This window comes from Panthera onca, chromosome C1 (assembly GCF_046562875.1).
Source record: "Panthera onca isolate mPanOnc1 chromosome C1, mPanOnc1 haplotype 2, whole genome shotgun sequence".
Taxonomy (NCBI): domain Eukaryota; kingdom Metazoa; phylum Chordata; class Mammalia; order Carnivora; family Felidae; genus Panthera; species Panthera onca.
The window spans coordinates 64,960,854-64,987,170 of NC_138346.1; the positions used below are offsets into that span (position 1 = coordinate 64,960,854).

The window sequence follows — 26,317 nt, forward strand, 5'->3', positions numbered from 1 at the left end:
AAGATGGTTCCCGAGGCTCTGCATGATCTCATTCTGCAGTGTTTCTTCATTGCTCTCTGTATTCCAGCTACTCTTACTTTTTTTTCAAGTCTTCCTCACATCACTGGTCCTATGCACATACTGTTTTCATTTTTAAAAAGGTGCAACATTATTCCTAACCTCTCAACTCTCATATCAGGAGTCACTTTGAAAGACAAGTTTTTTTTTTTTTTCTTAATGTTTATTCATTTTTGAGAGACAGCAAGAGACAGAGTGCAAGAGGGGAGGGGCAGAGAGAGGGAGACACAGAATCTGAAGCAGGCTCCAGGCTCTGAGCTGTCAGCACAGAGCCTGATGCAGGGCTTGAACCCACAGACCACGAGATCATGACCTGAGCCGCTTAACCTACTGAACCACGCAGGCGCCCCACCCTTCCCTCATTCCTACCCAGATTTTTTTGTTGTACAATCTTATTTACCCCAACTAACACAAATAATAATAGCTGAGATTTATTGAGTGTTTACCAAGTTCAGGTGTCAAGCACAATGCTAAATATTTCACATTAATCATATTTAAATATTATATAAGTAAAAAATACAACAAAATCTGAGCAGTATGTAATATTACTCTTTTTCACAGATAAGAAGCCTGAGAACCTGGGTGGGAAGCAGAGTAAAGACTTAGTGGATATTTGGCTCTCCCACTGGACTGTGTACGGAGTGAGGTGAGGCCATATAAAATGTGTTTAATACCTACTTGTTGATCGAAATAATAATGGATATTTGAATGAATAATGAACTAGGATATATTTTAATATGGGAACTGAGTATCCCTTTAATTCTCCACTCTAGTCATCTATGAGATTATTTACAAAATTCTGGATAGTTGCTTATAAATGACAAAATGGTATCTCCGGTGTTAGAGATGTTTTAGAGTATCTTCCACTCTTCATTTTGATGATTATCTGCTCCATTTCCACATGAGGCAGCTATTCAGTTTAATTCTGCTCACAGTGAAGGGTTGTTTTTTTGTCCCAGTCCTTCTAGGGCTTATCAAATAGAGGGGGGTCACACACACCTAGCCTCATTCTTCCAAACATGAGCACGCTGTGTTAGGTAAGCCCACATAGCTGCTATAATGAATAAACCCTAAATTTCCAAGTTTAGTACAACATATAGTTATTTTTTATTTGTGTCACAACCTAATAGGGGTGTTCCCACTTGGCCAGACAGCTTTCCACCTGGTTATTTAGGAGCCCAGTTTCCTTCCATCCCTGAAGGCCTCAGAGTTCCTCCTCTCACTCCAACAGCATCAGGGGAGAGTGCGCATGGAGAAGGCACATGTACTTCCTACAAATCCTGGCCCCCAAATGAAGCATGTCATTTACACTCACACTCCATTGTGAGAAAGTCGTCATGTGGACATTCCCAGTTCTAAGAAAGGCAAGGAAATGCTGTCTCGTTAGATGCCCAAGAAGAAAAGAGAGAAAACATATTTGAGTGAGTCACCAACCATTTTTGCCCTAGCTCCCAACCCTATAAAACAGAGCAGAGACAGGCTTTAAGATTAGTACAAAGTACCCTGGAAGATGGGAAGATGGAGCTTCATTTGAATGGTGGGTATCTTAAAGACCAGTGGAGGAGGGGATTTTGAGTCTTGAAGGAAAGGTAGGTCCTTGATAGAAAGAGATGCTAACAGGTATAACTGAGACCATGCCAAAAATGCTGTCAGAAGCCAGGATGGAGTAAGTGTATGAGAAAAATGTATGCCTGGGCCTTGGTCTATGTGTATATATCTCAGAATGATGTAGAAATTATTTTAATGATATCTTTTTCCTGGTTTTCCTGAACTCCTTCTATAAGTAATTAAAGAACAAACAGAATTACCCCCTCCACCATATCTTATCCCTAATGTGAAGATATGAAATAATTAGAGGGTGTGCTGTGTAAGAACTTTAATGCCATCGAAAACTTCTATTTTTAAGACTGTGCTAATTATACGGGATGAGGCTGAACAAAAGGAAGATTTACAATTAGCAGAGCACAGTTTATTACAACCATCTCTGTTTAGAGGCTCTTCTGAACCTATATATGTAATAAATGAAGACTGATCTAGTGTTTACCTTTTAGAGGACAACTCTGGAGATCATAGAAATGCAAGGCTGGGCTACTTTGGATATGATAGTGGTGATGGTATAGGAAGACTTTTACACTCTAGTCTAAGTGGTAGAGAGGAAAGACAAGGGTTTTTAGAGGGGGAAGACCTCTGTTCCTTCCTTGGTCTGCCACTCATTGGCTGGGTGATCCTAACCTTTCTGGGCTATTTCCTCCACTGTATGGGGATAATACTACATATGAAAGCACTTAACACTGAGCCTGGACTACATTAAGGACCCAGTTTTTTTTTTAGATCCATTTCCCTTCCTTTCTTCTACTTTTCTTTTTCTTAAGCAGGATTTCATTCACCTCAATAAAAAATCCTTAAGACTTTAAGAACTGTACAAGAATGACTGTAATATCAGCTGGATGTATTTCCTCTAAATCTACCAAACTTCAATAAAGGCAGTTATAATATCTGTGGCTCTATCTGAGCAGTGTCAAGGATAAAGAAATACCTTAGTTGTCAAATCCAGGAGGGCTGACTCAGCTCTTCTTTTCTTCCAAAAAAGATAAACTGCATCTCATGCAATTTGCTTTTTGCTAGGGGGTTTTTGTTTTGTTTTCAAACAAGATCTTCAGTGCAAAAGACAATCTCTCATACATATACATAAAAGGAGCCATGATGAGTCCCATGAAAGTTTGGGCTTTTCCCTAGATTCTGTTGCCAGAATATTAGAAATTGATATGAAAAGCTGAAAGCTTAAAAATTGCACAGTATTACATATTATTGAATTGTGAAATGCTGTGGGCTTCCCATCCCAAGCCTCAGCTCAGCTATGAATGGCCTGTATACTTAAGTGCATCTTCCTATTGACTGAAAGGATAGAGGCCCTCACTCCTGAGAAGGCATTAGGATTGCATTATCATATCAATAGCCCACATGCAAAGTTCTTGATAAAAACGATGATAATCCAGAGGCAAGAGATAAAATATGAGAGTTTGATTTGTGTAAACAAATCAAAAGCATTTAGAGTCAGCTACTTAATCTATCTCTAAGCATTGCCAGGAATATAAATATCAGAACAGCCTCAGAGTCAGAATAGGCAAGAGTTGAGAGAGTAGAAGGAACTCTAAAGATTATTTGCTACTTTTTTCTGATTTACTATAATCCACCCATATTGACCGCCTTTCAATTCTGTGAACCAGCCAAGCTCAGAGCCTCTTGTCTTAAAGCCTCTACAAATTGTCTTTCTGCCTCTTCAGATATGTCTCTTGTAATAGTCTGGATTGTCTCTGTTAAGCTACATTAACAAAAAGCCTCCATATCTCAGTGGCTTAAGACAATAAAAGTTTGTTTGCTCATGCTGTAGGCTGTGCATCTCCAGTGTGGGTTGGCTGGGGGACTCTGTTCTTTGGTGTCACACAAGTTCCAGGTGAAGGGACCAACCACATCTTGGACCATATGCCCTGTCAGAATGCCATAGGGAAAGGGAGCTAGAGCAACATCAATTAGATGCTCCAGCACGGAAGAGACACATATCGTTTTAATGCATAATTGATTGGCCAGATCAAATCCCATGGCCCCATAGAATCTTGGGGAGAGCAAAGCGATGCAATCCTATCACAAACCTGCAAAGGGGAGGGACAGGGAACCGCTCTCCTGCCTCACACCTGCCCTGACTACCTGTATGAAGCAAGGTCGAGCTCTTCACTGTCTTAGCACCCCTTTCATTTTTCCAGAGTGCTCATCACGATTTGTAATTGCATTGTTTACTTATTTCCTGCTTTCATTTTAAACTTTTTTTTTCCCCCACTGAATTATAAGATCCCTACAAGGAAGAACTACAACAGCAGGCTAATCCTATGAAACAGTTCCCCCAAACGGTCAATCTGCCTAATATATTTAAGTCCTGAATATATTTGTCTTCAGTTTGGAGAATCCTTATGGTGTCACAGTCATGTCCCTCAGTCTATGTCCTTTTTGGCTATGTGCTGATGCCTCTCCATTCCTCCTCATTAGAGGATCCTCTCCCCTAAATACCAGCAGGGCTAAGGCAAAGACAAACTGGGCATTCCTTCAAATGTTGGTTTGGAGCAAACTGGAAAACTATCAATTAAAACCTCACAGAAATCTCCAAAGATGGTAAAAACCAACATACCCAGTGCAAATTGCTGTAAACTTTGTAAATAATGAAAAGAAAGGAATTTGGCAAACCAGCATTTTGTTGAATTTGCCTTAGGCAAACAGATTTGCAGGGAACTAGCTCAAGGCTCCCCACCCCTACAGTGGTACCTCACTGTCAAACTGAGCCTGGTGTTTAGAAATCTGAAATAACATCACTTCATGGCCTTATGGCTAAGATCAAGTGTAGCAGTCTGAAATAACAGCCCATTTCATGGGCAAGGAAACTGTAGTTTGGAGAGATGAAGTTATTGGCTCAAATCACAGAGGCGATAGTGGAAGAGATAAAAGTATGATTCAAGTCTCCTGGTGCCAATGGGGGCTTCTTTTCCTGAGTCATACTCCAGGAAGGCTGAAATCATTTCAATAAACTTAGCATGCTATTTAGGGCAAAAAGTTAGTGTATAAAGGAATATTCTGAGTATTTGTTGTGCGTTTTATCATTTTAAATAAAAATATTTTAACAATCTATGTGTTCTTATAGATACTTTTTATAACTATTCTATCATTTTGTATAGAAAAAGACTATTATTTTCAAGTGAAATAAGAAATAATTGAAGCGCAATTGCCTGTGGGACAAGGTTATTTCAGCAAAGAAGTTTCAAGAATCAATTAACTATCGCCTTAGAGAGATGGATTTTTAAATAGGCATTGTCTCAGGTCACCTGAGGGATATATTTAGCTCCCGGATGTTTCATCCTAAAAGAGGCCACCACTAAAATCAGTCAAAGGTTTCGTAGGCGCTTGTAAATATGAATTTTTTAAAAAGGCCACTCTCTGTTTAGCTTTCATTTTTTTCTCCTCTATCATTCAGGAACAAGGGTTATTTTATGGCTTATGGCAAGGGTATTTTATATGTTATAGCAGGTAAACAGTAGTGAAAGGAAAAAAGGAAATGTCTCGCTTTCCTCATTAGTCCTTAGATGTTGATTTCTGATTTTATAGAATTGCTATTAATTTCCCCAGTGACGGGCTGCATAACCAAACAGCGCCTTCTTCTCTTACCTGTTGGGCCAAAGCTTGCCGTGTACTTTTTCTCTTACTATAGGTGCAGGGCACAAAGCATGGTCTCAGCTTGTCTGATGAGGACAGTGGCTTGTGCCAGGAGAAGCTGCTGCTTATTAGCAAGCTGCAGGATCCTATGCAGATAACAAAAAGAGAGAAAATGTTAGGGACAATGGAGATTAATTCACCTCTGAGAAGTGAAAAAAAAAAAGACTTGTATTTAGGTTACAAGTACAATAGACAAGATGGCGTGAAAGCACTGAATACAGGTTGATCAAATGAAAAAAAATAATGAATAAATGAACAAATGAAGGTCGGTACTGGTCCTAGGTTTGCAAACCCATATGCCTACAAGACCAGGTAAGCAGCATGAATGAGGGGCAGACAGGTGTGAGACAATAGGGAATGGTGGGCTGTGGACAGCACATGTCCCATCTTAAAGGGGGAGCCAGCACTCGCATCTAGCCGATGGTTTTCACTGATGGCATAAGGAAAAACAGGCCCAATAATACCACAGCTTCAGATTTTCAAAGGAAGACAGAAATAAGGATTTTCATGTGAAATCTCTTGTTTTATATTTCATAAATATAAATTAAACAAAACTTTGTGCAGGTCAAATGAGGTTAAAGCCAAAGCCTACCGGAGGGTCAGGGTTCGCTCATGGGTGGCCAGTTTTTACCTAAGATCGAATGCAACATCTTCAGTTTCCAAATGGAGAGAAAGTGAACAGTTCAGGGGGCAGAAGCTTCTTGGGCAAGGGCTCAGCTAGTGAGTGGCAGAACTGGGGCTTCTTATCACGAGTATCTTCCCTTTTACCTACAACCTTTCACTTCCACTTGGGACCACTCTGAGGTTGGCTGAATTTGATCAGATCTGTTTAAATGAAACATTGGAGGCTGCCTTCAGTTGATCTGAGCCTTGGGTCTCAAGATGCATTTATATAAAATCATAATAGGAGGCATAATTTTCTCTCCATTTATATTACGGAATGAGTTCTGGGTAAAGCTGGATGACTAAAATACGATGGTCCCTCATAGGAAATAAAACTCTGATTGCAGGTATTTGTTTGGGATGGTGTTTAAGCAGTGTGGCCAGATAGGAAGAATGGCAGTGCTGGAGTTATGGGCAGAGGCCTGAGGGGGCCGCCAGGAATCCACTTGCCGGTTCCAGTTTCTGCTAACAGGTTGCTCTGTTTATACAAGAGGCAGTGCTATGTGATGGCTAAGTGTATGGGATGGGTTGAAATACTGACTCAGCTGCTCACTGGGACTTAAATTCTCTTAAATAGTGATAATGGTACCTGGATCATAGATTATACTGAGGTTTAAATGAATCGATACGCAGAAAATGCCTAGAATGGTATTAGCACTTAGTACATGTATGCTAGTATTTGTAAATGCATACGTGGTAGGGTCCTCTCCCTAAGGGGAGAAAAAGGAAAACAAAACAAAACAAAACAAAACAAAGAAACCCTCAAGGCAACCTGGCTATATGCTATTACGTGACAACATCCATCACGACCTTGTAACATGAGACCACTTAACCTCGTAACATGAGACCACTTAACCAGACTACATGTTTGTGTGTTACCATATATGGGAGACAAAGAAATAGACAATGTATAAAAAAAAAAACTATGCCACGTGGGGTTTGGGGCTCAGTTCTTCGGGTATGAACCCAATTGAGCAGTGCTGGCATGAATAAAGTCGCTTCTTGGAAAGACAAGCTTTGGTGTCACTACTCTCTGTGCGAAAATCCTGCTACAGTGCCAACATCTATTGAATGCCTAATATACCCTAACTTACTTACATTTATTATTTGTAAGCATCACCACATTCCTCTTCATTTTATATTATTATCTTTACTTTAATAATGAGATAACCATGACCTTGAGAGATGGTCTCTGGTCTAATATCACCCTGGCAGGTAGTAGAACCAGGTTTGAAACTAGGTCTACACAGCTTGGGTATTTTGTATAACCCACCTCTCCAGTGTTCAACTGAAGACTCTATTTAGATCTTTAAAGGGAGGTAAAGCCAACTTTGGTCAAACGCCAAATAATTACCAAGTCAAACACCAAAGCAAAGGAGTCCTAAAGCAAACAATTGAAAGCACTGCAATGCTTGATAATCTTCTGCCTTATATAAAAATGTACTGTTCTAGAATGCGAGTGCACCACATGACTGAAAATAAGACAGGAGAGTATGTGGCCAATTTTTAATGTGTGCAAAGCCTCATGCTTATCTTTTAAAATGCTATGGTTCTTAATAGATTAATAATAATAAATCAGGGGGTGCCTGGCTGGCTCCGTCAGTAGAGCATGTGACTCTTGATCTTGGGATCATGAGTTCAAGCCCTACATTGTGGGTAGAGATTACATAAAGAAAATAAAAATAAATAAAATCTAAAAAAACTGTGATAAATCAAATTCCATGGAGGTAGCTTTTAGGAATTGAAACACATATTGTATATTAACATTGGGAAGATAACAACTGGATGATTTTATTTTAACATATTAAAGAAATTCCTCATTTTCACAAAATGAATATTTTCTATACAAAAAAGAATGGAATAAAACATAAACATTTGTTAAGGTCTATGAAGCATTCATATGAAGCATCTTATATAAAACATATTGAATGAAGAAAAGGAAGCAAGGAGTAAAAGAAACAAGCAATTATGGACTGCTAACATGAGCTGGATCCTATGCCAGATAACTTTGTATACAATTTAGCATCTACTGAATGAAAAATAACCAAACCAGGGCCAAAATCTGTGTGGAAAATGTATGTATGGCCAACTCAATTTTCCACAGGCAGATATTTCCATTTAAACATCTTAAATCTTACTTGGACATAACTCCTTGCCTTGACCACCCATTCTGTTTTGTTTTGTTTTTTTGACACGTACACAAAATATAACTATAATTAACTTTAGCCAAGCAAGGACAGGGAGGGATGGCGTCCTTCTAACCAAAGTATTAAATTATCATCAGTGCCAGGAAAATATAAACTAGGAAACATATAGATGCAAGTTTTCTCTACTTTAGGATGAACTTAATATATCCTAAGAGATAATATCTATTTTCAGCAATAATATAGAAAGCAGGAATGTACTGCACAAGACAGGATGAAAAATATAAGCCACTTTCTACCATCTGATTTTGAAAGTATAATTTTAGTATTCAAGTTTGAGGCATAGCAACCTTACAGAATAAAAAAGGCATCCACATCCAAATGTTGGTTTTGGAATACAAAACAGTATTTCAAAGTCAAATAGAAATTAATTTGTTCATTATATACTCTTTTGGATAATTGCCATTATTGCTATTTCTCCTTGGGCAGATAATTGAAAATTGGCTATATAAATTGTTGTGTTTTTCTGGGGAAATAGCCTAGACTCAAAATTTGTCACCCACATCTTAATCTAAGTTACAATTTTACCAGGATTAAAAATTATAGCTACTCCAGTGCATTATTCTATTACATCTCATTAATATCTTCCCTTCTTTTTAGCTTCATGTGGCAGAAAAGAATTCCACCAGGGCCATATTTGAGGAATCACATTCATTTTGTGTGTCTCCACATGAGAGTTAGCTATGAAGTATTTTAGTGAAGAATAGGACAAATAAAATAGTAATAATATTTGGACATAAGATTTTTTTCTCCCCAGTTCTGCTTCAGCCTTCTTTGCAGCAACAAAGGGATTTGCACTGTGAATCTCTAATGTCAACATCTGGCCATATTTGATTCCGGTTTGTGTGTGGTCTGTCTGCAACCAAGGACTTGAATAAAGGCTGACAGAACAAAACAGAAAGTGCTGCTGAGTTGCCTATTTATTAACTTACCAAAGTAAGTTTTGTGATTCATTAGGAAATCAGGTGAAGGTAATACCTGACCTAATTAGTTAACAAATTTAGAAGACAGAACAGGGTTTTCACTTTGTAAGTTTCAATGATCATGAATGTAATTTTCCTTTTCTCTTCTCACAGCCTGAGTTCCTGGGAAACAGACTTTGAGACTCTGAGATATCCACGCAGCAAGTTTATTGGGGCATGTTCTTGGGAGTGACACCCAGGCCATGATGAGAGGAGAAGGAAGAAAGGGAGGGATAGGTTGAGCTGTGATGCAGTCACAAGGAGGCCTTAATGGACCCCAAGGCAGTGCTGGAGCAGGGATACACCTGTAGAGGTCAGTGTGTGCCACAGCCAGCTTGTATTGCTGTAACTTCTGCGGTTAGGTCTTCCCTATTCTACACAGGGTATTATTCTAATCCCAGGATTTCTAGCCCTGCTATGTTGTCAGGGATCTTTATTGTTGCCTTTCTGAAAGAGGCAACTGAGCTCTCTTGGAAACAGAATCAGCCCTATGCGATAAGACTCGGTGATATGACTGCCAAAGCCTAAGTGACAGAGTTATCAAAAGTAAGTACTGACGATGATCGGACAACATCCTGGAAAAAAATACTTAGAAAAAAATAAGCCAACTGAAATGATTTTGTTTCAAAGTACTTTCATTTCCTTGAATGTAAACATGGTCATTCATACCAATAAAGTAGAATGGTAATAATTGCAGCATGTCTTTGTTTAATGAAGTCATTAAATATTTATGGAGGCAGTTCAGGATGTATACCATAAGGAGGGAGAAGATTTTTAAGTGTATTAACCAAGCCACACAAAGAATTTCTGTTAAAATAATTCCAGTTTTTTAAAAAAGTTAATTCCTAGGAAAGATGAATTAAGCCAACTTCCGTGTGCAAATACCAACATCTTTAGGAAACTCAGAGAGGTGGTGTTGAGAGACTTCACCGTTGGCTGGGGCAGCAGAAACTTTCAGGGGGACCATTCTGCACAAAGCTGCACATCTATCAAGGTTCTTTCTTCTTCTGAGTCCTTTACGCCTTAGAGAAAGGCACTAGAGAGACCCAAGATTTGACGAGCGGTGACAGATTGTACATAAACTTTTCTCAGCTTTGCTCTTTAACGTGCTACGCTAAATCTTGGCATGGCAGCAATTGTCAAACTCCACTTGGGCATCCAACTTAGCAAAAAACAGTAGACTTCACATGGAGAAGAAGTTCTCCCAATTTTAGCACATGAGGCTAGAATTATGAAACTCAGTAAGAAAAGTGTGGATGATTCCAGAATTCAGTGATTAAAAAGTGACTCATATTGACTACATCTATTCCATTGTCTATCATGTTTCTGTAACAGGCATCAAAGCAGAGAGAAAGTGAGGTTTCCAAAAAATGTTCTTCCATGACGTAAAATCACTGGGCACAAACTCCATCTGACGTGTCACAGCTTGGCCCAGAGCCTTGTACCTGGCAGGAACTCAGTCTCTCTCCACACTTTGATCTGAGATGAACTGATGAAATATAGCCATGGCCACATGTGGATTCTAGAATCAGCTTCTTAATTCCTCTCCTGTAATATCCACTGCTTCATTCAACAAAACTATGTTGAATATCTTCTATTATTAAGGTGTTCTACTAGGAGCTAGAAATATACAGAAGAACTCATATCCTTCCTGAGAAAGATACAATTCAGATAACAAAGTATAGTAATGGAAATACTGAAGTACAAAGGAGAGACACTGAACTGAGCGTGGCTGTGTGTGCACACACATGCACAGCACTTGGGGTGTAATCAAATGCATTTTTCTCTTGAATGAGGTGTTCAGAACACTGAAAAAAATTATTTGTTTTTATCTGAGAGATTGAGCATGTGAGTGGGGGAGAGGGGCAGAGGGAGGGAGACTGAGAGAGAGAGAGAGAGAGAGAGAGAGAGAGAGAGAGAGAGAGATTGAGGATCTTAAGCAGGCTCCACACTCAGCATAGAGCCCATTGCGGGGCTTGATCCTACAACCCTGGGATCATGACCTGAGTGGAAATCGAGTCCGACACTCAACTGACTGAGCCACCCAAGTGCCCCAGAGTACTAAAAATTAAGACCAATAGCTATGCCTGTTCTGACTGAAAAATACAAATGCAATTAATGTTTCTGCCAATAAAACTGGAGATATTGTGAGGAGAAAGGAGTTTAGCATGGAGCCCCAGATCATACGGCCTGTTTTTCCTGATGTTAAGTTGAAATACATGTGAGCTAGTCTTTCAACAGTTAAACGATATTTTTATTTTCCTTTTAAGAGCAATTCACATACTAGGTCCTGGTGATTTAAAGAAGAATGAAGAAAATCCAAGTTGTTTTCAAAGTCTTATTAAGTAAGAAATTCCAGGGGCACCTGGGTGGCTCAGTTGGTTAGGCATCCGATTTTGGCTCAGGTCAAGATCTTGCGGTTTGTGAATTTGAGCCCTGCATTGGGCTCTGTGCTGACAGCTCAGAGCCTGGAGCCTGCTTCGGATATGTGTCTTCCTCTTTCTCTGCCCCTCCCGTGCTCATGCTCTTTCTCTGTCTCTCAATAATAAACAAACGTTAAAAAAATTTAAGCATGAAATTCCTATGAGCCTTTTAAAAGTTTGATATAATTTCATGACATTTTTCAGGAATAAAAATGTCCTAATTTATGTTCACTTATAAAAGTTTAGTCTGTATAAATGAGTTGCTTCACAAATGATTTTGGTACAACGTGAATTTACGCTGATAACAAGCAAACACAGAACAATGGAATCGATCATTATTTGTGTTTGGCTGTCCAACTTTGTAGCTACAGCTTTATCTCTGCCTTTATAGCTGCTGAAGTTGGTTCTGAAAATTAAGACCATTCCAAAGCATATGTGGAAAGAAATTCTGCAAAGCTTGCATATTGACTGAGTCAACTATTGCCTTGCTGGATTTCTCAGTTCGTGCTCCACATATCTTGAAAATACTGTTATTGTAAATCATGCCATGTGAGCTCGTGGAATTTGAACATGACTGCTGATTTTGAACATGACCTATTTGAACATGACTGTCTGCAGCCAGTTAGTTCCAGTGAGAATTCAGTGTGACCCATCTGTGGGCAGTTGCTTTTTTTTTTTTTTTCTATAGGCATTTTATTCTAAATCAGTCTTTTTAGGAATGGATATGGCATCTGTCACTAGAGATAATGGGTGAGAGAATAGGCCAGTGTTCGTACAAATACATCACCACCATTAAAAAAACAGCAAAACCAACGGTCTGAAATACATGCCCTATAGACAATTGGAGCAGCAGCGGCACCTCTTAATTCAAAGGGCAGCATCTTGAAATCTGGAAAGTGATCCTCCTTCTGACTTAAGAGGTTCCCCACCATACCCAAATGCATTTGGTTCAGATGCCAACAACCATATTGACCAGTCAGAGGCATGATGGAGAACCTGCGGGAGCTTCTGCAGAGGGTGGGAGGTGGGGGAGGTGGGGACTTACAGAGAGGTCACCTTTGTCCTTAATGGCAATTTCTGTATTTCAGGGTCAGTGAGACTTGCCAGAATTGTGGCATGGTAAGCAATTGGTCCAGTTTGGGAGCAGTGCATCTTTTCTTCAAAAACATAAAGCACTTCTCTTACCCTAGGTTTGATGGGTACTTAGATGCACAAAGAAGAGGTACTCTGTTACTTCCAAATGAGGCATGCTTTCCTCAGTAGACCTTCCAAAGGAATGGGGAGTTAAAAAGCTGCTGTCAAAGTGTTTTCCACGCCGTGGCTAACTTACCCAGAAATCAGTTGAGAAATGTCTGGAACAGCTGGAACTCATGTTAGAAAACACAAGTCTTTGGGGTGCCTGCATGGCTCAGTCAATTAAACACCTGACTCTTGATTTTGGCTCAGGTTATGATCTCATGGTTTGTGGGTTGGGGCCCTGCATCAGACTCTGTGCTGGAAGTGCTGAGCCTGCTGGGGATTCTCTCTCTCTCTCTCTCTCTCTCTCAATCTCTCTCTCTCTCTCTCTCTTTCTCTCTGCCCCTCCCCCCTCTCAAAAATAAACAAACATTTAAAGAAAAAAAAACACAAGTCCTTTTATTTGGAAAACAAAGAAAGGTGAAGCTTATAGACTAATGAGTTCACAGGAAGACTACATTTGAATATCAGACACTTAAGAAATGGGTTCATAACAGAAAGCTTACAATTTTGACTACAATTACACTACATGAATGCACTTTTATATCTTTATGTTGGTACTTTGTTTAATGCTATTTTTTTTTTCAAGTTTGGAGATCCAGAATGCCCTGCTCACTAAAGGTCCTGGAAACCACCTACACCTCACGCCCTCGACAGCAACATCACCTGGGCTGCTTACCATTCTTTGTTGCCTTAAACTTCTCTGATGTTTAGGCAGCCCACTCAGTCACTGAGAATAGGGTGGGCGAGCTACACCCTCATCACGTTTTCTTCTTGTGTTACTATTTTTGCCTGATTTCTTTTCAGGAGGAAGCTGTTGTATGCTTTAACTGGACAGATATGAGGAAAAGAAGCTCTTTTTCTCCCAAGATAACAATAAATGACCTTGGGCAATACGTGCAAAGCTCTCTGGAATTTTATTTAAAAAGTATCTGATAAACTGCCTTTGGGTCCATGTGTTGTTTTCTTTGTGTGGGGCAGGAAGTGGGACCTACTAAGCTTAGCCAGCTTAGCTGGATGTTACTTAAACTGTAGGCAGTGAACAAAGATGTGCTCTATAGTGCATGGATAGCTGGAATGATCAATTTTACAGTTGAAAGTTACATTAAACCTGATTCTGCCTATATTCATTAAACTTAGTGCAATAGTGGCCTCAAAGATATGGTACCTGATGCAGTCCATCTGTTGCTTCCCATCAAAACCTTCTTGGTCTGGCTCCTAAAAAACCAATCAGTTCCTTTTTTTATTTCAATGAAAAATAAAAAAGAAATGTTGAGAAAAGTCACAAATCAGGGCAACTGTGTGTGTACTCCTTGTAATATATTTCCCCTGGAAAGAAATGGTGATAAATACAAAAGGGCCTGAGAAATATACCTCTATTAAAGTAAAATACAACTCTTTCACTGGCTAAACGCATACCTAGAACTGCCCACTACTCCACAGGATCGTGACACATTTGATGGAGTGAGGGTGTAAATGGGTCACTCAGAATGTCCTTTTTTTTTTTTTTTTTTTAAAGGTATTCCTTGGGGGAGTTGTGGATAAATGGACTGAATGTTCTTTCATTTCTGAAGCCTCTGTGCAGGAAGTGAAAGAAGCGAACTAGGCAGAGCAAAACCACCTGCTAAAGGTCAAAGAGATGGGCAAACTGTGGAAAGCCCCCGCGTGGAGGAGGCCCTGCCAGAGGCACAAGCAACCGCCCATCTTCTTCTCTTCCTTCCCTGGAAGATGCCGTACCTGAAATCATGTAGAATCAAACAATGCGTGTTCCAAAATCAATAGAGCTAAGTAGACTGTGAAATCTCTAGGATGATAAAACACCACACGTGCCCACTCTATACCACCACCACAGCAACAGTTTTTATTTTTGTAAAGCAATTATCAACTTATGTATAAATGATTACAGTATTTGAGATCCAAGATCCGTGGAAAATCTGATGTTGCAATCAAAACGTAATTGAGCTATTTTGGAATAGAAAGTCTATTTGCTCTTCAAAACACATAAATATCTAAAAATTAAATGATGACCCATTTAGAACAGTGTTGCAATCTTTTAAGGGTTTACTTAAAAATTTTTTTTTTCAACGCTTTTTATTTATTTTTGGGACAGAGAGAGACAGAGCATGAACGGGGGAGGGGCAGAAAGAGAGGGAGACACAGAATCGGAAACAGGCTCCAAGCCATCAGCCCAGAGCCTGACGCGGGGCTTGAACTCACAGACCGCGAGATCGTGACCTGGCTGAAGTCGGACGCTTAACCGACTGGGCCACCCAGGCGCCCCTTAAGGGTTTACTTTAAATGAACTTCCCTGCTTGATGGAAAGTTTTTATAGTCTGATGCTGTTATTTCTCAACTGGGGGCGTGTGACTGTGTGTCTGTGTGTCGGGGGGCAGGGGTGGGCAGGGCAGGGGGGGTAGGTGGATGTGGTCAGCAGTGATGAATTAATTTCCCCATGTGATCTGATCCGAAAATCCTTCTGCACACCAATCATTATTTGGAGCCTAAATAAATTTCATCTTGTACATGTAGGTATATCATTTTCTTCAAATGCGTATATATGCCCATGTGATAAGAAAAATGTGAATTCATTTTAAAGTGTTGTCAACTTCATTGCAGATTTCTGTTATAACTATTTTTCAATCCATGGATTATAAAAACATAGCAATTACCTGTGGGAAACCACAGCACTTTAAATGTTAAGAAGGAGTTCTTCTTCCTGTATTAGATGCACTGCAGTAATGAATTTCAAGAGTTGCTAAAAAAAAATAGTTATAATAGGGACTTGCTAGAGATCTATAATGGGGATATGATAGATATAATTGAATTTTCAACTATGAATGAGTCCCATTAGAAGAATCATTAAACCATTTGGTTATATTAAGTTTAAATGTTTAGGCCTAACCCCAAAATAAAACAAGAAAACAATTAAAGCCATTACCTCTGGGGATACCAGTGGGATGATGGGAGCGGCCACTAATTTCTATTCTCTCTACCTCTCTATTGCTTATATTATTTACAAATAATATGAATTCAAATATTACTTTATGTTTCAAAAAATGATTAAAATAAAAACAACCACACAGTGATCTCATGTGATGAGATCAACAGTCTCTTTCGAGGCCAATGAGGTGCTGGCTTCTGGGCGCCTCTCACACATCCATTCTTTTCCAGTAGGCTTGCCTTAGAAGGTGGAGCATTATTTCTCATTCTGTGTAACTTTGGAGGCTTCTCCCAATGTGACAATCATGTCCATCACATGTTAAAGCCCTAGGCTGGGCACCGGGCTGTACACTTTACATGAAGTCAGAGCTCACAGGGAGGACTATAGTGCAAGCTGTTATGTCCACACGTCCAAGTGTCTGGAGGCTATGGGACTACAGCAAACTCCCATCCAACTGTATCTTGTGGCACAACTGCCTATGGGTGCAGAGAGAAAAATGATTCTTGACTCCTGACACCAAACATGTGGGGACACCCCTGGAGCATTTATGAAATCCCACTTTGTCCTATACCAGGGGGACACTAGAGCTGATCCATACTGTGTTCTCACGATAACTCAATGAGAGCTGGCATTTGGTGTTAGGGATGCACAAGGGTCATGTGATATTTAATGCATTTATACTCAAAAAGCTGTAGCAAATTCCATGCAACGCTTGCTAATATGGTAAATTACTCTAAAATACTTTAAATTCTGTCCAAAAAAGTGCTGTCAAACTGAATTACCCCAGGTTAAGTATTGTCATGTTGTATTATGGCATGACATTCAGGTAGCTCATTGTAGCAAACAAAAACATTTATATCCTTTAGGGAGATTTCATGGAGAGCAGATGCACTGTTATTCTTTTCTAAGGGATGTAGTCCAATTTTAGTAATGCATATGTGAAGTGGATAAAACAAAACAAATATAAGACTCCAGGTTTTTTTGTGTGTGTAAACTAGACCTTTAAATTTGAAGTATAGTTTGAGGGAAGTGAATTATTTAAATCTAAGGTTCACATTCTCTTTTCCGTTGCTCATGTCCCCAATGATTTTTCTTATTCATTTAAAGGGAGGACAAATAAGATGGGGTAATTTTTCTAATCGATGGCTTTTTAAATTTAGGACCAATATACACCATTTGGCTTTGTTTTCACTATTGCCCTTAAGGACTTAATCAGAGCCTCATGTCCTGAGCTTTGCAGTAGAGTGTTGAAAGTATATGTGTGTGTGTGTGTGTGTGTGTGTGTGTGTGTGTGTGTGCGTGTGCGTGTGTGTGTGTGTATAGACAGAGAGAGAGTTTTTATACTCTACTCTTCCATTCTTTCTATCATAAATCATATACATTATAAATATACATGATTAGATACAGAATAAGATTATTACATATATCATGATATATATATGATTATATAATCTAACCAAGAGCATGCATTGCCAAGGAGCCCATGCATCAACGCATTATTCATATGTTTGGCTATTTCACCTTTCACCCTTTGAATTTCTGCCATGTAGAAATGACTCATCATGAATATATTCAGCAAGTGGCTCTTTTGGAAGAGTTTTTCATGTATGCTTTTTAAATTCAGGTCCAGAGCATGTCTCCTTTCTGTGAATGCTTTCTCTAGACTCCAACACGCAAGCTAAGTGGGTTGAGGGCTCCTAGATTAGGACATAAAAGCCGTCGGCCTAAATTCTTCCTGGTCTGTGAGGACTCATCAGGGACAAGTCTCATTCACACAAATGCCCATCCCCAGACACAAAGACGAGGATCAATAGATTCCTTTGGTTCCTCACTGAAAGCCTCCCTTTTTTGAGGGAGGGAAAGATGAATTTAAATAGGGTTGAAGCCAAGTGGTTTACAGAAGGCTTCTCAATATTAAGGAATAATTCTAAAGTTTCAAAGATTTATGGTTAGGTAGGGAAGCTGAGTTGCAGATAATACTTTTAGTGTATTTACCACTTTCATTTTAGTTTGGGACTTATATTTGCCTATTTTTATGTTTCATGATTGTGCTTGGTCGAGAAAGTTTAGGGGGAGGGTTTGAATAGGGTGGGTGATGGTGGGTTGTAGGGGAGGACGGTACAGGTGGCAGTTTTCCCTTCCTAAATATTGGATTTAAAGGTTAAAAAAACAAAGACTCCAGAGGTTGTTTAACCATGGGATTCCAAATTTTAGAAGGCACCACATAAGAATGCTCACTGCTGACTGACTATCCTGGGAGCTGCGTGTATGTCCCATATTTTTCCTCCTGGGATCCCTGTCTCAATGATTTTATGTATATGAAATAAAGAGAAAACATTTAGTTGGACTGAAATAGAGCAAATAATGAAATGCTATCATTCCCTCAGCATGATATTTTTATATTCATTCAACAAATGTCTAATGAGAATGAATATATATATATATATATATATATATATATATATATATATCAGGCACTAATCTAGGTGCCTGGAAATACATCAGTGCATATAACTGATAGAAATCCCTCCTTTGGTGAAGCTTATGTTTTAGGGGGAGAATCTATGTATTATACCATGTGTGTATGTGTGTGTGTGTGTGTGTGTGTGTATACATACATATATATATATATATATATATATATATATATATATATATAATTCATCAATAGAATTAACTTATTCATTTATTGAAATCAGAAATTTTATTAAGACTAAGAACCTTTGTCTGTGGGTCTTGTACACATCTTATATTTCATAAAGTAATTAGATTGCCCTTTAACATTTGCTTTAAACTTTCCCCCTCATTTCTTAATAAGATTACATTGTACCACAGCTTGACAAGAGCAAGCACCAGGCATAAGGAATAAAACCACAAAGAACCATTTAGAGTGTTCTAGAAAGCATGACTTCTCAAAACTAAAATCAGACTTAATGATTTGGTTTGAAACACTTTTTCAAACTCTCTCTTTGCATTTGATGGACAATCATTTTTAGCAAAAGTTAGTGAAGTAAAAAAAAATCTTAATACGTTACATTTATGTTTTTGGTTTCTGAAAATGATGGTTTGTTTCTAAGAGTTGATTTTGATACACTTCATCAACATTGAGACAAATGCTTGGATGTAGGCTTCTTTTAATCTGATACTGACCATTCACAGATGAAATGACTAGAGTCAAAAGGCTGTATCAATCAGCATATTTAGGACATGGTATCTATGGCAACATAAATTAAAGTGCATTCATTGAAATCACAGGATTAGAAAGCACTGTGAAAAACTTACTCACTCAGGAATACCACTGAATAGATGGAAACTTATTTGGCATTCAAAAATATTTATTGAAGCCCTACTATGGATCAGATATTGTACTATATATTGGAATGGCTAAGTCATGGGTCATATTCTCAAGAAGCCAACAGCTAACAACAAAGTCAGAATTATAGACAATCTAAGTATAACTCAGTGTTATAATGATGGCATATTTAAGGTGATATGAAAACCTGCCAAAACTGTTCTCCAATTCATGGCCTCTCAAAAAGTTTCCTGCAATCTTCCTCATCCACTTACCTCACTAGAGAAAAACCTTTATTTTTACTAATTACTGCTTACTGTCTAGTGCAATCCACCATGTTCATTTTTGTTTTACACTGCTTTCAGATGTCTAACTAGTATTTCCTTAGTGAAACCTTTGTTATATGTTACTTTAAAAAAAATTTTTTTTTAATGTTTATTTATTATTTTGAGAGAGAGACAGAACGTGAACAGGGAAAGGGCATAGATAGAGGGAGACACAGAATCAGAAGCAGGCTCCAGGCTCCAAGCTGTCAGCACAGAGCCCGACACGGGGCTCGAACTCACGAACCGTGAGATCATGACCTGAGCCGAAGTCCAACGCTCAACCGACTGAGCCACCCAGGCGCATGCCCATGTTATGTGTTATTTTTTAAAGATATTTATTTATTTTTGTGAGAGTGCGTGCATGCCGTGCAGGCAAGTGTGAGGGAGGTGCAGAGAGAGGGACACAGAGCATCAGAGGCAGTCCCTGTGCTGTCAGTGCAGGGCCTGAGGTGAGGCTCGAACTCACAAACTGTGAGATTATGACCTGAGCCACAGTTGGATACTTAACCGACTGAGCCACCCAGGCACCCAACCTTTCATATGTTTTAAAATCAAAAAAATTATTATACCAAAATAAGATTTTAATTGTTGAATTTACTTGCAAACTATCTCTTTCCGACAAAGATTTCAGGGGCATAAAGCAGAAGATATAACTGTAAGGCAAATAAAAAAGAAATGGAAAAATTGACCTAAGTTATAAACAATCAGATAAATTAACCATAAGAGTTATTGTTACTAATAGTTGGAGGTCTCTTTTAGATTTGTCTTTGAGCTTCCTGGCAGCCAATGCAAAAATGAGAAATGTGACAAGTTGGTTACATAGTTTTTTTAAATATGAACGTAATAAACATGCCAGTTTATCAGGGGAGATAATGTTTTTTTTTTTTTTTTTTTTTTTTAATTTATTTTTGGGACAGAGAGAGACAGAGCATGAACGGGGGAGGGACAGAGAGAGAGGGAGACACAGAATCGGAAACAGGCTCCAGGCTCCGAGCCATCAGCCCAGAGCCTGACGCGGGGCTCGAACTCACAGACCGCGAGATCGTGAGATCGTGACCTGGCTGAAGTCGGTCGCTTAACCGACTGCGCCACCCAGGCGCCCCGAGATAATGTTATTTTTGACATTAAAGTCTTTTACATGGAGAGGGGAGACTAAATATATAATGGCCACTATCCAAATGTTTAAACGTATTTCATATGACCAGTTAAAATCAAGTGCAATAAAAACAAAGGACAAATATTAAAGCACAATTCAGTGAAGGCAGTTCTAGATCGAAGCAGGTCATTATGGTATGAACACATGACCCAGGATATGAATACATAGATAGATCAGTTACTCAACATTTTCCCTCAAATCACTCTTTCATCTGGCATTAGAAATATCTGCATAGCTGACAATTCAAGGTTAATTCTCTGGGGAAAAACAAACACACAAACACATTGGAGAGCTAGTTTTCTTTAATGCTAACTGATGGTGGATGGATCGTCTCTAAGCTTTGAAATTTCTATCAACTAGTGGTAGGACCGTTTGCTGTTAAAGATGAGAAAACAAAGCAGCATGGATCTCTGCTTGTTCAGAATGTGCGGAAGGCCCCATCCTAGCACCGAAACAAATGAAAGGAATCAGGAGTCTCCTTAGATACAGCATTGGATTGATTCTAAGTCTTGAATAAATATCCCAAATATTACCATAGGATAGAGAAGAAAGGGTTTTACGAAGGAGTTATTTTTAAGACAGATATAAAAGAACCAATTATTTTTGTTAATTCAGGCAAATAAAAGGGCAATTCTGCCAAAAAAAGCAACAATGACTCTAACCAGGACAAGAGAAAGCAACACACATGCAAAAGTGAGTCGCTCTGAGGCGTTTTTTCCCCCTAATTAAAATTTCAAAGGGAGCACTGGTGTCATAATAGTCTCAGAATATTCTTCCCTGTAGCTTTCCACTCTAGAGCAATATATCAAATTGTTTCTACCTTTCCTTATAATTTTGGATTCCAAGAATTTTTTAAATTAAACTTTTTATTCTGAGATCATTAAAGACAACATGCAGTTGTAACTTGTAATTGTTTTTTAATTCTCTTTACTACGTATCTGCTATGTAGGTTCTTGGGGAAAATACAAATCATAGTTTGCCAATAGAATTTTAATCTAAATAATCAAAAAGCCAAAGGCAAGCTGAGTTTAATAGTAGAAATCGACCGGGCTGTCCCGGTGCTGAGACTGCCTGGGGACCGGGTTACCTCTCCCACTTCACCCACGTATTGGTCCTTGTTCAGGAGCCGTTGTCTGCAATCAGAAAGCAAGCGGGTACTTGAGGCTCTGAGATTTATTTTACATCAATCCAAATATAATTTCAAAGGTGGGAAAGGGAAGCCATTTCTTTCTTATCTTGATATCGGTAATTGGAGACCCGTGTGACTGTGTTGACCTTCCGTCCTCCATGGAGGCAGTGAGATGAAAGAAGGTGAGGAAGAGCCTAGTCTTTGATCATTTTGACTTTGTGGAATTGGGTGACCAGGATGAAAGTCAACAGTTTATCACATTAATGCATTCCAACTTAAACTTTTTAAAAGGGGGAAATAAAAAGGATTTGTTCAATAAACAGCTTGTTGGAAAAATAGCGACAATGAAGTTGACCTTCCTGTTACCGCAAAGGGGCTTTCCTAAGTGTCTTATGGATAAATTTCAAGGTTGAGGAAAATAACCAATACACGGCAAAGCTTTCTGTTTTTTTTTTTTTTTTTTTGGTCTGGTGGATCATCTAAAGAAGGGCCAAAATCCAAAGCTATCAATTAAACTGGATGCCTGATAGATGAGGGAATTTTCACCATATAGTTTGTTTATTAAATGCTCTGGTTACTGTTATGCAAAACACAACAAAGGAGCTGGTGTTCCTACTACGCTTTTTTGCACAATGGCAAATCGACAGAAAGAATTTTATTCTTTTACATTATGAACTAAGGCAACGTGTTCCAGAAAGTGTGTTTCTTTATTAAAAACATCAAATTCAACCAGACTTATTTGAATAAGACATATATTCATTAGGCTCACTGTAAGGTTTTAGTTTATTCAGTGATAATAAAGCTGAAAAATAATTGAGCCGGACTAGTGTTAATCACTGAAGAACACATTTTTGTTTCAAACATTAGAAATATTTCTAAGCAGTAAGAGACGGATCTCCAGAATGTGAGAAAGACTCAGAAGACTGGGGCTTTAAGCTGCTAAAAGTGCATAATATGCCTGTTGAGTCTCCTTCCTACTAAAACAGGTGGTGGTGGAGAATCTTCAAAATGTCACCTTTTTGGAAAATCCTTTTGAAAAATGGGCTGGTTTTGAAACAAAACAGTTTCAGGTTAGGAAGAGAGTGTGTTTGAAAGGAAAGGAGTCCGGGGGACTTATATAGAGATACATCTATATAGCCTGTGAAATCCTAACATTTGAAAGTAACATGAGTGAATATCCATTATTTGAATGTTTGCTAAGTGTCTAGAACTAGATACCATGCAGATCAAACATCAGGTTGGGGGATGAATTTTTCATTTCTAAAAATAAAAATGATGCAATACATCTACTTTATCCTCTGAGTCTGCAAAACATTGATCACTTTGGTTATTTATATTTGGGAAATTCTACTCACCACCTTACTTTTTTACAGTTTGTCTTTAGCCCACAACTAGACTGGAAGAAGCCAAACTAATCATTTTCCCTGTAGCAGACAAGGTTCATTCCTACCTGGTCCTCATTGTTTTCTGCCTCTTCCTTAGAAACAGGATTTTGCTCTGGTCTGTACCCTTCCCGTGCTCCAGGAAGGGCAGACACCAGCCTGAGCTGAGTCATACTGACTTAAGCTACTTCATGGTGGTCTTGTTTCCTCTGTCTGTGGTTAAGTTAGGCAGGGGCATTTGCCTCAGTTCTGGTCATGAGACTTCAGAGATCTGCTGAGGGATTCTGGGGATGGCTTCCTTCACTCTGAGAGAGAGAGAGAGAGGCACTCAGTGTACAAGCTCCCTTTTTACGCCGTCACACGTTGGTATGGCCACAGGTGGTGCCTGCACGTATAAGCTAGCACTATATTGTGACCGTGAGCAAAAGGGACAGTGGAAAGATGGAAGGAAAGGGAACCTGAATTCTGATGGACTTGGTTAATCAACTAATCCTGGGCTTACCTGACTTACACAATTGTGGTTATTGGAGACAATAAATCCCCTGAAAGCACTTTAATTGATACATTTGTATCAGCTACATAAGTGAGTAGCCAGCTTCATTTCTTTCTCTTCCTCATCTTCCACTTCTGTCTGTCTGTCTGTCTGTCTGTCTGTCTGTCTATCTATCTATCTATCTATCTATCATCTATATCTATCTATCTATCTATCTATCTATCTATCTATCTATCTATCTATCTATCATCTATCTATTTAAATTCTGTCCTCCTGTCTTGTTTTTGCTCCTGAATGTCTTTTTTGTGGGCTCTTAACAACAATTTCTAATTGACTTCATGTCTGCAGCCTTGGTCTCTGGACACATCCAGCAGACTGTAATCACCCTGCCCTTTCTAGAAGGGAAACTAAGTCATATTATTCTTCCACTTAAATTCTTTAATGTGTCTCACTGTTGGGAATGGTGACTATAAGTCTGTGTTTTCATATTTACAAGGTATTCTATATTCTGATTCTTGCCAAATTTTCTACCCTGAAATACTCCTTTTTAGGAGTATTCAACTGGTAGTAGTGTTCAACTGGCTCCTACTCCTCCTTCAAGACCTAGCTGAAAAGCACGAAGTCCCCTCTGAGCTTCTGCTGGCCCTCTGGTCAATTGATCACTCCATCTTTGTGCCACCTCAGTATCCTGTAGGTGATTTTACTGATGCTTATCTTACAATATTCTGTGTATTTGTCTGTAATCTGTCTTCTTCAATAAAACACAAACTCCTTGAAGCCAGGGGGTATGCCTTAGTTTTCTGAGTTTCTAATGCTCAATACAGGGATTTGTACATAGTAGGTATTTAATAAGTGTATTGTGATTGATTCTAGAAGGAGGTCTATGGTGCAAAGGTGGGAAATTCTAACTCAGCAGAGCTCAAATTTCAGTATAAGAAATGTATAGAGTGTCTCTGTGTCTTTTGTCGGTACCTTGGGCTAATAATGCCTATGTAATGATATGGGGTTGATCAATACTACAACCCATAAAAAAGATTAGAGTAAATTATTCTTGTTTTTCTTCTTCTTCTTCTTCTTCTTCTTCTTCTTCTTCTTCTTCTTCTTCCTCTTTGGTTTGTATTTGTTTTGGAAAATCATTCAGGAGGTAGTGATAAATGGCTTCTCAGAAGTCATAAATTGCTAACTAATGATCAAAGCATGAATTGTTCAATAGTTCAATCCATAAAGAAGTAGTTACTGCTTGTCTATTGCATGCCAAGGTTTTAAAAATACCTTTTCTTTCTAGCAGCAGCTCAAATGACTGTCAATCTTTATGAATTCTTTTGAGAAATACATAAAATAAATATAAAATCTAATTCCAAAGGTCAAAAATGTAATTTTTATCCTCATTTACAAGAAGAAAATATAATTTTGGTTAAGGGTGTATCACTATGTTCATAAAAACATGGCAGCCTTGATCCCTGCTCACTTTATGTGGGGATATTTTATGGCTTTCTCTGTAATTTACAAAATGGATTCCTAGGCACATGTGTTCTGCATTAGAGTCCTGATCAAATGATTATATTGACTGCAAAGTCAAGTGGGGAAATAAAATTCTATGGCCAAAATTCCTTCATGTTCATCCTTCAGAGACTGTCTGAGTAAACCCAAGCAAGCAGAAGGCAGTATATCAAAGCCAGATTTTGGATTTACAAGACTGCTCTGAATTTGGTATCTAATTGTGACTTGGAAAGCTGCTCAGACTTTTGGAGTCCAGTTTTCTTTCATATCTAAAAATGATCATAAAAATCACCTACATCAGGAATTTATTTCAGTGAGATAAAAAATGAGATAATGGCTCATGTGACACAACCAGAGAGGATGAACTATTGTTTAAGGCATGGTCTCCAGAGCAAGGCTGCCTGGATATGAATCCTACTACTATACACTCGCTGTGTGCCCTCTGTTGAATTCCTTACCCTCTCTGTGGTTTCATTTTCCCGCATGTAAGTGGGGATGATAATAATGCCTACCTATAGGGTTGTCATAAGGATTAAATGTGCTAATGTTTGTAAAACACTTAGAGCACTGCCTTGCACCTAGGAAGTGCTAAGTAAGTGTTTGATAGATAAACAGTAATTTGTATTCATCTCCTGACACAGTTCCGGCAAATAAAAACCTAAAGTGGAGATCTCTGCATTTATGCCACATCCACGTAAAAGGGCAACTCAAAGAAAATAATGTAATAATGTAACTAGGAGGAAAGGGAGGCACCTTGTTTAAGAACGTAATTAGGTCAATACCAATGGTAATTTCAAAGCTTTGGCTGGGTATTTTTGTAGTTAAGGGAATAGCCATTAAAGGTAAAAAAAAAATCACTATTTTATATCCTGATAGAACAACAATTGGCATGATTAGACAGGAAAGGAGGAAAAGAGGAAGGAGATAACCAGGATTTGCACAAGAACACGGACACAGACCCCATTCTGGGAGAGAGCTGGAGTCTTTCAGGCAGAGAAATGTTCAATTTCAAAGCCCTGCCTCTTGAGTCTGTGCTTGGGGAGTGTGTGGTTATATGGATCTGGGCTGTGCCAGGAATAGATACCATAGAACCAGAAAGTTTTCATTTGATTTAGTTGGTAGACCCTACTCCTCAGTTTTAGCATTCAGGTAATTTTTCTGACCTTCCAAATTCAGTTCATTCACTGAGAAAATAGGGACTTTGTTGCATTAATTATTGATAGAGCTATCAGTTTTAGTACCTGCTAGTATGTATATTTCTTGACTTAAACCTCATAGCAGCCCTGTATGATAGGTG

General features: G+C 38.7%; 1 protein-coding gene across 1 annotated transcript in view; it reads right to left on the reverse strand.

Annotated features, from left to right (window-relative positions):
* The window catches only part of LOC132670997 (uncharacterized), a 515,422-nt gene that overhangs the window by 29,583 nt on the left and 459,522 nt on the right, over positions 1-26,317 (reverse strand). Inside the window, exon 4 of the mRNA XM_060621410.3 lies at positions 5,266-5,399. Coding sequence (XP_060477393.3) covers positions 5,303-5,399 — 97 coding nt within the window. The 3' untranslated portion in view covers positions 5,266-5,302. The remainder of the gene's footprint in view (positions 1-5,265; positions 5,400-26,317) is intronic.